Raw genomic sequence first — 12,263 nt, 5'->3', positions numbered from 1 at the left:
TTCAAATCTATTTGCTTTCTGTCTAATGTTTAGGCTGTTTAGAGGGTATTGAAAATTGTGGGTATTTTTCATTTCGCTTCAACAAACTTATAAGAAAATGAATAGCCCTTGTTTGTTTTTCATTGTAGAGAAATGGTTCAAAATGAATCTTTCTCCTAAACCACAGTAAAGCAAAGTCTTTATACTGTTCCAAAACTTTGTCAGTATTCGTAAAATGGATTGGATATGCAATCTACTTAATTGGGTTTTCAAATAAAATCTTGATTACTCTAATAAGTAATTAGTTATCACTTTAATCATATTTTAGAAATAGAATGTAAATGGAGAATCATATTGAAAATTCTCCAAATCTTGTTGAAACTGAACGGACCATGACGACAAACAAAAGAATCACGCATATCTCTCAATTTTCACCAAATTATTGCAGTTAGCTTTTCCAGGTGTCATCAGTTTGACAAGATTAGTTTCAAATTAAAGAATAAAATTCTATTCTATTTGAAACCCTCATTCTGCAGAACGTGCGCATACAATCATTTCACGTAAACTTTAAATTATACCACTTCCTCTCTTACTCTCGTGAAGGGAACTTCACGTCAGTTATTGTATTCACTATTCGGCATTTTGTGGTTAGTTAGTGCAACTAGTATAACGATAATTAGTACATTACATTAAACAAAAATGACCGAACAAAGGTAAGTTGAGCTAGTTTTTCCTTATGATCCCTACTCTCAAGTTCCTATCAATTTTCTATCCAGAAAACAACCATTTATATTTTGTGATTCATGATTCGGCCATGTTGTATTTAGTTGTTATCGATTCTAGAAAATTCCTTTAATTTTTTATGTTTGAATGATCTATTCGAATGAAATTTTTGGTGGAATTGAAATGAATTTCAAACCAAAAATTTTAATCATCTTACATGTAATATTTGCATTTCAGTTTACCTCCTCCTCCAGTTATGTGGGCTCAAAGGACGGCAGTAGTATTTTTAACAGTCAATTTAGAAGATGTAAAAGAACCAGATATAAAGTAAGTGCAAAAATTCTAGATATTTTTACAAATAGTAATATAACGTAACAGTGAATTTTGATTGATATTATTGTTTTCATACTTGGAGGTTATATTTATTTTCACCGATTATCCATTGTTCAATATCAATTATATTACATTTTAAATGGATTACAGCAGGAAATAAACATGCGGAACGAAGTTTTCGTAAGATTATTCAAAATTCTTATGAGTTTTGTTGGTGATGTAGAATTTATTTAATCAATCTCATTTCTAAAAGTTTATTATAACCTCTGAACTTTTCTCATTCGGAATAATGAAAGAAATTTGAATTTATTGGTTATATTTTAATCTATTCGAGAATTATATTAAAATTTTTCATTCAAAACCAATTGCGTACGATCGCCTGGATTAGCAGTTATTTTTATATGTTATCTTATTGCAAGAAATGATTAATTTTAAAATAAATAGCACGTGTCTACAATATATTTAAAATGTAAGGATTCAATAAAATTTTATGGATTTGAAATTAAAAAACTCAAATTATATATTATAATTTCAACAATTTATTGTCATCGAACTTGTTTAGTATATGGGATATTATTTTATCTGATTAGATTATACCAATATTTCCAAACTTATAATTGATATGAAAATATTCTTTTGTATATGTGATGATTTATTTCATGTCTACTTTTTAGATTTGAAAAAGACTCGGTGTACTTCAAAGGTACAGGTGGTTTAGAGGGAAAGACTTACGAGGTTACAATTTCGTTATATAAAGAAATTGATCCAGAAAAAAGTAAAAGTTTCCAAAGGGGTAGGTGTATCGAAATGCTTCTTGTGAAAGCTAACCAAGAAGAACCGTATTGGCCATCTCTCACCAAAGATTCGACAAAAAAACATTGGTTGAAATGTGATTTCAATAAATGGCATGATGAAGATGACTCAGATGATGAAGGTTTAGGTATGGGAGGCGAAGGTGATGTTGAACAGATGCTAAAACAAATGGGAGGATTAGCAGGTGAGAATTTAAATTAATTACATTTTATCAAGACTCATAAGATGTAAAATTTTAACAGAAATAGTCCTATCTTTTAATTTTTTAGCTCAATTTGCCATTTCTGTTGTGCATATTTTGATTCTAACGAAAGCCTTCATTTAATTTTCGTGTATCTTTTTTTCTAGGTGCTGGTAATAGCAAACCAGCATTTGATGATTTGGACGATGGAGAAGCAGATTCGGACGACGAACCAATTCCTGAACTCGAATGAACAATGTATCAGATGAAATGATGAAGTTTGAGTTTTGTATTTTACATTAATTCCTAAACTAATTTTCCACCTGTTTATGTTACAAATAAAAACATCTCTAGTGGTAGCAATTTTATTGTTAATTTAAGAGCTCATCTTCAGTTTTTGTGAAGTTTGGGTATATTAGGATTGGAAGTTTTGCTACATCATGTATTTACAAAAAAAATATAGAAGTTTCAATCAATCAGCTTTTTATTCTTAAATAAATGCATCAATATGTTTATAAAATTATGAAGAAACGGAAGTATATTTCTTCGTTAGGTTGTCCCATGTAGCTTTACTACTTAGTAAGTTGTGGATTGTTACAGCTATCTCGTCAATCTGTAATGAAACAATATATTTGTGCTTTTACTAACAAGTCTCTATTCTCTAGTTTGCTATAAATAATCAGAATAGTTATTTATAATACAAGTGCAGAAGGCATTGATATTCTTCCACGAGTTCAAAATTCAAAAACGAGCCACGAAGTGGCGAGTTTTTGAATGAACGAGTGGTAGAATGAGCCTTCTGTACGAGTATTATACATTATTTTCTCTAATTCATTGCATTTTTATTGAAATTAATGAAATATTTCCATAAATATCATTTAGTGATTTTTGCATTGAAAAATGTTGGTTGGCAGAAGTGATTTCTTTAAGGCAAATTGATGAAATGACAGATAAAGCCGTGGCGGAAAGTTCGGAGTACCAACATATAATAATAAAATATAACTATGAAAACTGTGCGTTTCTGATATATTCTCGCACGATTTTGTTCTACAAGATGTGGAAGAATGAACGGAATAATCACAGAATTAGAGAAAGAACATTTCTTACAGGAATTTGAATTTTGCTCGTAGAATCTCTTTCCCTCAAAATTACACTATTTGTTTTTCCAGCAACTTCCGCATCTATAATAACACTGTATGGTATAGCCATTTGGTCTGTTTTAACGCATAATTTATCCAAATTATCTTTGTGTTCAACTTTGTGATCTATATCCAGTTCACTCAGTGCAGATGCTGAAAAAACCTTTTTTACTAAATCTGTTATCGTGGTTTCTCTTGGTACTCACTCAAATTTTTTATGTAGGTTTCAATGTCTTCCCTTTTATGATTCGATAAAATGCTGCATTTTATTGGAGAGACATCTGCAGGAAGTGACAGATACGGTTCTTGTCCGCGCAACATAAAATTATGTTCAAATAAGGAATACATCAATCTTTCAACACCTGAAAAATTCAAGAATAGTATACTCTAAAACAAGTTTCAGAATGGGCTTCTATTCCAACACAAATGCGAAATTCGAACGCAAAAGTGTTGGAATTGCCTTCTGCAACGAGTATTAGACGATATTTTCTCTATTTCAGTCAAGTTTTGTGAAATATTGTCGCAATTCAATGAAAAATTCAGATAATACATCCTAGTGACTTTTGTATTATATCTTGGCAGTTGGTGTGACTGTTATGAACATTGACAGATTATTTGAATCGTACTTTGCGAATTTTGAAATAATTTACAATTACCCATTAAATTCGTGAATTATATCTGATGAAATCGACTAACACCACCAGAATTAAGAGAAATTGCAAATAACGTTCCAAAAATCATTTCGCTATATTCCAATTTTATTATATTGACAATTGACGTGTGTTAAAATTTGATAGGATCAGAAATCAGTCTAGACAACCACAAAACGAAAAATATAACTGAAAACAATGCTGTAATGAGTTTATTACAGCACTGTTTTTAAAACTGTAATGAACCCATTACGATACTGAAATAGAGAAAAAAAATTAACTTATCATTTCACAAAATAAAATTTACTACTAACCAAAAGAAAGACTAATGACATTTGGGATGAATTCTTCAACATGTTTGAGTTGTTGGTACTTCTTTACTTCAACCATATCTTTTTGTAGAGTGAATTTTTTACCTCCTACATCTAAAGTATATTCTCTGAAAGTTTTATTCTTTTATTTGTGTTTGAGTTAGAAAATTTGACTAATAATTACCCATCATCATTTAATTTGTTGTTGAGATTTTCAATATCTGCCAACTGCATACTTTCAAAAGCTTTTGTAATTAATCCTGCATCTTTCTTGAATGTTTTTCCTATTTTACCTTTGTTTGGAACAGCTTCTGTTACACTAACTTCTTTAGGTGTTGTTAATCTTCTTTCTGCTGTTAATTTCACACTTGATGCTTTACTATGCTGGGTAAGATCATAATTTGATCTATCTATGCAACTCACACATTCTATCCAGCCCTAAAGATATATCATAATTTTAATCAAAGAATATTTTTTTAATTATTATTATTTTTCATACTTACATAATTAGTAAGACACTCTGCAACCCAGCAATCAGTAGCGTAATGAGGGCGTTCATTATCTAGTTGTTGTCTGAATCGTAATTTATCAAGAGACACACCACATTTTATGAGGAACAACTGAGTTCTTGCCATGAAATAAGCAAGAACTTCATTAGATATCAAACCCTAAAACCGAATAATACCCTAATATATTGAATAATAAACACGTTTCTCTGATTACCTCATTTATTGCTGTACCAATGCTCTTCTTCTCAGCAGGTTTTCCTTCTTTTTGATCACAAGAGGAAAAAATTAGCAATTCAATATTCTTAATATCATTGAATTTAGGATGTTCTTTTTCTGATGGGTCAATGAAATGGACAATTTCTGCTGTTGAGAATTCTTTAGCTCGTAATATGTCTGATTTGGGTGATATCTCATTTCGGAATACCTTTCCTGAAAAAATGTATATGTTTGCATATTATTCTTAATTCGATTTAAGCTATTTGAAAAATGAACATATTATCTATCTTTTATAATGTCTCTCACCTTCGAGAATTATATTAATATTTTCTAAAATCTCTTACCTATTTGAGCAGCCGCAAAAGGTAGCTTGCCCTGATTGAATTCTAACAATCTTTTGAAATTAATAAAAATACCTTGAGCCGTTTCTGGTCGCAAAAACCTAAAATGACACTCAGATTATAACTTGAAATATCTAATCAAACTGAATTTTTCAAAATTGAAATTGATCACTTGAAACAAAAAATTCATTTCTGAAAATTACCCTTTTATCAATCCAGATGGTCCAATTTGTGTAGCGAACATCAAGTTAGTTTCAGTTGGTTCAGAAAGCTCATTTTCGGTCAATGGACTTTTAATGTTGAATTTTTTAATTACTGTAGATATTTCTCCCTTGTCCATTCCTTTCAGCTGAATATTTATAAAGTAAACTTATCAAAGATGCCACAAAAACAATAAAATAATAGTACCTTTGTGATAATATCTAGACATTCTGTTCTGATTTCTGCTGATGTATTTTCATCTGAACAAAGTTTTTCAAGATGTTCTTTCACCAAATGATCCAAACGGTAGTATTCATTATTACCTAAATCCTTAACCATGAGATCTTGAAATTTATCTACATGACCAGAAGCTCTGAAATAATAAATTAATTTTGGTTTTCGAAAAAAGCCTTGGAAAGATTTTTGTTATCATCAGATCTGAATTCTACATATTCCAAAGGTTGATAAATGAAAATCATAAATGGACAGTGCAAATAAATGATGGAAATCTATCTAAAATTTGGTCTCGGTTAATATTACATGTTCAGTAAATCAATAACTTTTGACTTACTTAAGTACTGGCTCGAGTGTTAATATTGATGAATCAATTTCAAGCATCTGCTCTTCCAACACAAAATGATTCTTCCAATTCTGCAGAAGGTTTGATTTTATAGCACAACCCACAGGTCCAAAATCATATTTGCCGTTGAAAACATCATATATTTCAAATGATGGGCTATAGAAGAACCTATTCCTCAAAAAATCATTCAATTTATTTTTATCTACTGTAATATCCGATGCAGAACTAGAATTTTTCAAAATGTTTTTATTTTGAGATTCAGTAGCATTTTCTCCCCCTGAGCTTTCAAATGCTTGAGGTCCATTTGAGTATTTCTGAACTACATTTTCCCAAGTATCTTTGTTGAATGATAAGTTGTGCACAACAGTTGCAACTTCATCAAGCTAGAAAAAAAAGTAAATAATGGTATATGAAATTAATTTTACAATTTTTCAATTCTGGAAAAAGTAACTCCCCGAGCGGGACTCGAACCCGTAACCTCCGAATAACTAGTGCGACGCTCTCACCACTAAGCCATCGAGGAAGCTGAAGATTCTCCACAACGAGAAACCACTAATCCCAGAATCAAGTGTAAGTATACCTTATGAACTACATACAGGGTGGCCATTTGAAAACGAAACAGACGAGATTACAGACGAAATAAAGTTTTTCGATAGAAATGCTCGGACAGGTCGATTTCTGTTTCGAGGGGGACAACTTAAGATGTAGGTTACGGACGCATAGCGCTTCAACCCTTGCTACTACAACCCTTACCCCCAAATTTTGAATAGGGAATATGGGGTGAGTGATACCTCAATTTGAAGGTATTTTTATACTGATTTCAGCACAGTAATTGTTTTTTCATTTTATGCATTAGTTCTCGAAATATTCATGCGTTAGTTAGTTAGGAAGGAAGCCACAGTCATGGTTGTTTTGAAGCTCAAAATGTCGATTTTTCACAAAACACTACAAGTGCCATGAAAACACCACTTCATTTTCAAATACTTAGTTAAGAATATTTCGAGAACTAATGCATAAAATGAAAAAACAATTACTGTGCTGAAATCAGTATAAAAATACCTTTCAAATGAGGTATCACTCACCCCATATTCCCTATTCAAAATTTGGGGGTGAGGGTTGTAGTAGCAAGGGTTGAAGCGCTATGCGTCCGTAACCTACATCTTAAGTTGTCCCCCTTGAAACAGAAATCGACCTGTCCGAGCATTTCTATCGAAAAACTTTATTTCGTCTGTAATCTCGTCTGTTTCGTTTTCAAATGGCCACCCTGTATATAATTCGCAAGGGTTGAGGAATGTTGACATATAGCGACCTCAGCTTGATTCAGGTTTCTGAATCTTCTGACCAACCGAGCCAGGGATATACGTAAATAATGGTTTTAATGTCTGTGTGTTAATATATAAAATTAATTTTACGGCATTCAGAAAATTTTTCAGCTACAGTATTTTCAACACATGTGAACCACTCACCAATATTCGGACTTGCTTCATAGAATCTCTTTCCCTTAAGGTTACAGAATGTGGTGTTTTACATGTATCGAAGTCAATAGTAATCCCATAAGGTATAGCAATTTCATCTGTTCTTGCATATCTTCTCCCTATAGAACCGGAACTGTCATCCACTTTATGGGACACATTCAGTTTTGTGAGGGCAGTAGCTGCACAAAGTAGGTGTAAATAAAATGAAAGATTATTTCCAACATTTGTTGCAACTTACAGAGTATCTTTATGAAAGGTTCGAACTCATCATTTCGACTGAGTGGTAAAACACTACATTTAACTGGTGCTACGATAGCTGGCAGAGCAAGATATGTTCGTTGTTCATCATTCTCACGCATCTTGAAATTATGTTCGAATATCGCATACATAATTCTTCCGATTCCTGAAAATTTTAATTTGTAGATAATCTAAATATACCTTGAAGTAGATAAAATTAAACAGAATATATTTCTTACCGAATGAAGGCTCAATAACACTGGGTGTAAATTCCTCGATAGGTTCATTCCTTTCTGCAGTTAGTTTTACTTTTGTAGCTTCAGTATGTTGCGTCAGGTCATATGCAGATCTATCTGCACAGCCAACACATTCTATCCAACCCTGAAGAAACCAAAATAAAGTATGGAAGATATAAAGTTATTCCGCATTTCTTGAATTTTCTTTATGAAAAGAATTCATCCAAAGAAACTTATAAAAAGGGTTTTTCTCTCAAGTTTATAAATTTTCATATTTTTTTATTTTGAAGAATCTACTTACGTAGCTTGTGAGACATTCGGCATCCCAACAATCACAAGCATAATGTGCCATTTCATTATTCATATGTTGTCTAAATCGTAATCTTTGAGGATCTACACCACACTTGATAAGGAATTTTTGAATTCTTGCCATAAAATAACCAAGAGTACTATTGGCTACCAAACCCTGAAATATAATAATAAATAGTTTATTCGAGAAACTTTTGTGCACTTCATCATTAATTTAGACAAGTAGGAATATACAGAGTGATTCGTTGGTGTTTGTACACAAGAGACACCAAAATTTTTCTTAAAAAGTCATTATTTCAAAAAAAATTTAATTTAATTTAATGAAGAAGAAATTTTACTTCATCGACTGCTTGTCCAATTGTTTTCTTTTCAGCAGCTTTGCCATCCATCTGATTACAGGCTGAATATAAAACCAGTTCAGTATCTTTGACCTCATCGAATTTTGGATGATTTTTTTGTTGTGGATCCACAAAATGTTCTATTTCAGCCATAGTGAATTCCCTAACTCGTATCAAACCAGATCTAGGCGATATTTCGTTTCTGAAAGCATGACCTGAAAAACAATTGAATTTTCACATTATTAAACCAATTTCTGCCCTAAATTAACACCTAGAAACAAAAAAAAATAATATGTTTTTTTACCTATTTGAGCTGCTGCAAACGGAAGTCTTCCTTCATTGAATTTTAATAAATTTTTGAAATTAACAAAGATACCCTGAGCAGTTTCAGGACGTAGGAACCTAACAAAAATTAAATGAATGTAAGCTTACGGTAAAACCTATTGTCATAATCTAGAGCTTACTCCTTTGTCTCTCCTACAGGTCCCACTAGAGTGGAAAACATCAGATTGAACTCTATAGGTTCAGTTAGTGGATTACCAGTTAAAGGACTTTTAATTTCAAATTTAGTCAGTACCCCTGCCATCTCATCTTTGGTCATACCATCAAGCTAAAAAGTACTTTTTAATGGAGAATATGATGAAAATAAGTTATTCACCTTTACTACAATATCTTCACATTCTTTCTTAGTCTCGGTTGATGTCTTTTTATCTGCACACAAAAGCTCAAGATGTGCTTTTATCAAATGATCTAACCTGAAGCATTCGCCTGTTTTCAAATCTTTCACCATGAGATCGGCAAATCTATCCACATGACCTGAAGCTCTAAAATAATTACAAAATGATACAACTCAATTTTTCATATTTAACTGCTCTTCTTAATGCTATCTGATGTATAGTAATAATAAAATAGGAGGCTAAATTCGCCTTTTATCTAAGCAAATACCCAGAGAGATATTAAATTTTCCTAAATAAAAATATTATAATGCAACTAGAGAAGCTGTTTTTTCTGAATAGTCGTTAGATTAAAAAATTTGTTTGATTTTCAATATCTGAATTCAGTCAAGAAAAGCCAGTTGAAACGGAACAAACTTCTTTAAGACTATATCCCTGTCCCTTCAATAATTTTCCATCCTTTGGTGACCTATATTTTTCTCTACTAACCTGTAAGATGTCCTCCATGGTTTGCGATCTAATAGTGAGCAGCAGGTTAGCCAAAACCTTCTTTTACTCGATTTCACCAATCTTTTGAATTCGCAAGTCGCTTCACGAAAATTAAATAAACATTCCTCAGTATTCTTTTGTGATTTGCGAGATCTCGTATAAAGTCGTCGATTTCTAATCTTCTTAGCACGCTGCAACTTAAGTTGATGTGACCACCAACATGGCTCACTCCATTGTGGGAGATCTTGCCTAAGTTTGCATTTTTGGCAACGCGGAATTCGAACAAGATATTTCAAAAATTTTCTGAAACCATAACAATCCATCCTATGCAGCTACATGATGAAAAATGTATTTAAATATGAGCCGAAAGACAAAACAGACACCCCAATCAAAAATTAATAGATTTCCCACATACTGTTTTATATAATTTTTTTTATTATCCCAAAATTGACATAGACTGAGGAGAAGTTTGTTTTCATGTAACATTTAAGGTACACTGCAACACAATTCACTTTTATTAGAATAGAGCAGTATCAGCTGACTTCACAGAACAGCTGCTAGAGGGACATTTGACATTTCCTGACTCGAATGAGCATCTGATTGGCGATGACTACTGACATCTATTTCAAATCAGTGTAAGCTGTGGACCCCCAACAGTTGTTTGAACCATAGATTACTGATACTACTTTATTGCATACAATACTATTCGTTTATTTATTATTTAAGATTTCAACGTTTCACGGTTTTTCTCAAAATGTTTGATGACACTTCTGAAGGAAATCCTAAAAGATGGATTATTATTATTATTATGGATTCAAAACATTTGAGTACAAGCCCTACAGGTTAGTTACAAATAAAAATTGATGATAATTCAACATCACAAATGAAAATTGAAAGAGAACTTATTGATAAAATAAATAAAAAGTATTTCTGTGTAAGTAGTTCGGACTGACATAGATCTACAGTATTCTCTTCAAGTATATACCTATATAAATGGCAAATTTTTCAGTCTCGTATTATATATAATGATTACTTTGGAATCATAGCTCCAAGCCTCTAAAATTTTCACAATTTTCAATTTCTGTAAAATTGAAAAGTTCAGAGCTTTTCTCAGGAACTTTAAGGGATATCTGTTGAATTCTGATAAAAAATTTGATTCCATACAGCAATATTCCTCCTAGCTCGATACATGATATTGGAAAACTATTATGATGCAAATTCAAAGCTGTAAGTAAGCATGAAGTGTTGCTTCACAGATTGGTTTGTTATTAGTAAGTTATATTTTAAAGATCATTTTGTTAAATTTCCCTAACTTTATGTACAAACAATATGTGTGGACTGCTGAATGTGTATTGCATGGCAAATTAGTTTCTAACTCGCTTCAAAGTACATTGGACTTCTTGACTTGTCTCGTGTAAATGTGATTTATGTATTGAACTATCAGATACTGATGGCCGATTCTATTTCATGACAAGTCATAACTCACCATGAAACATACACACAAGGCAGACTTGTCTAAACACTCCCTAAGGTTTTCAATCACACCTACCAAAAGTTAGGGTAATATCATCCTCATTAGACTTTATTAATAGAACCGAAAGCATCCTTTTGATTTTCAACGATTTTTCTAATTGTAAACACATTTTCTTACTTGAGTACAGGCTCTGGTGTCAGAATAACTGCATCTACTTCCAACATTTGTTCTTCCATAACAAAATGATGCCTCCAAGTTTGTAGTAAGTTAGACTTAAAAGCGCAACCCATTGGACCAAAATCATACTGGCCTGTAATGCCACCATATATGGCAAATGATTGGTCATAAAAAAATCTGCGTTTCAATAAATCCTCCATTCTAGCCCTATCAAAAGTCACATTTGGTGATAAACTGAGTTCTTTATCTTCCAAGATTTTTTTTCGAGCTTTCAATTCAGCTACTGCTTTTTTTACTTCGATATCTGGCGCATTAGAGGCTTTAAGTGTTCGTACCAAGTCCCCCTAAAATTAATAAAGTTAGAACTTCAACATTGTCTTAAAATTAAGTCAAGGGCTCTTATCGTGTTTTAATGGATATGTATATTATAGTGATGTATCGAAGTACTTTTTCGGTAGGTATATCTTATAAGATTGCAAGCTTTGTAATTCTTTGTAGAAGAACTTACTTGTTCTTTAACTTGAGCACGTAAAGGTGCAAGTACTTGTTCAATTGCTGGATCGGCCATTTCTTCCAAATATAATCTATTCAACTTAATATTCCTATTCTTTTTCGTTGAACCCCACTTCGGATGATTTTTTGAATGGAAAATACTACTATGAAATGGAAATGCACAAACGAATTGACTTGATTTCGTTACATTTAAAGTTACTTGATATAATTTTCTAAAAGTATTGATAACTTCCATACATCAAACCATTCAATAGCAGATGTTAGAAAATATCCTTTCTAATTGCTTGCTGCAGTGGCTGTAAAAAACCTAACCTAATATCATTAAATGTCAGGCCGTCAGGGGTCCTCATCATATTTCTTTAATG

General features: G+C 32.0%; 2 protein-coding genes across 3 annotated transcripts; one reads left to right on the top strand and one right to left on the bottom strand.

The window, feature by feature from the left end:
* The first annotated feature begins 441 nt into the window (after positions 1 to 441).
* LOC123679313 (uncharacterized protein CG16817) lies at positions 442 to 2,505 on the top strand. The gene is made up of 4 exons (XM_045616853.1): positions 442 to 692; positions 940 to 1,029; positions 1,710 to 2,032; positions 2,197 to 2,505. The coding sequence occupies exons 1-4, from the start codon at positions 679 to 681 to the stop codon at positions 2,280 to 2,282; spliced, it is 513 nt and encodes a 170-aa protein (XP_045472809.1). The 5' UTR covers positions 442 to 678; the 3' UTR covers positions 2,283 to 2,505.
* On the bottom strand, positions 2,496 to 12,231 carry LOC123679312 (glycine--tRNA ligase). Of its 2 annotated transcripts, XM_045616851.1 has the most exons (22): positions 11,894 to 12,221; positions 11,386 to 11,729; positions 9,735 to 10,037; positions 9,230 to 9,395; positions 9,036 to 9,181; positions 8,876 to 8,973; positions 8,572 to 8,786; positions 8,226 to 8,390; positions 7,928 to 8,069; positions 7,690 to 7,854; positions 7,443 to 7,630; positions 5,968 to 6,359; positions 5,604 to 5,769; positions 5,399 to 5,544; positions 5,199 to 5,296; positions 4,853 to 5,067; positions 4,633 to 4,797; positions 4,314 to 4,567; positions 4,133 to 4,257; positions 3,375 to 3,530; positions 3,137 to 3,321; positions 2,496 to 2,642 (listed from the first exon to the last, which is right to left on the bottom strand). In XM_045616851.1, exons 1-22 carry the CDS (start codon positions 12,131 to 12,133, stop codon positions 2,550 to 2,552), a joined length of 4,167 nt encoding a protein of 1,388 aa, XP_045472807.1. In that variant the 5' UTR covers positions 12,134 to 12,221; the 3' UTR covers positions 2,496 to 2,549. The 2 variants fall into 2 exon arrangements, with proteins under 2 accessions (XP_045472807.1, XP_045472808.1); XM_045616852.1 differs by lacking the exon at positions 9,735 to 10,037 and having other exon boundaries at positions 11,894 to 12,231.
* Between the last annotated feature and the right edge of the window lie 32 nt (positions 12,232 to 12,263).

This window comes from Harmonia axyridis, chromosome 4 (assembly GCF_914767665.1).
Source record: "Harmonia axyridis chromosome 4, icHarAxyr1.1, whole genome shotgun sequence".
NCBI classification, from domain to species: domain Eukaryota; kingdom Metazoa; phylum Arthropoda; class Insecta; order Coleoptera; family Coccinellidae; genus Harmonia; species Harmonia axyridis.
This window is presented reverse-complemented; position numbering and strand designations above follow the sequence as displayed.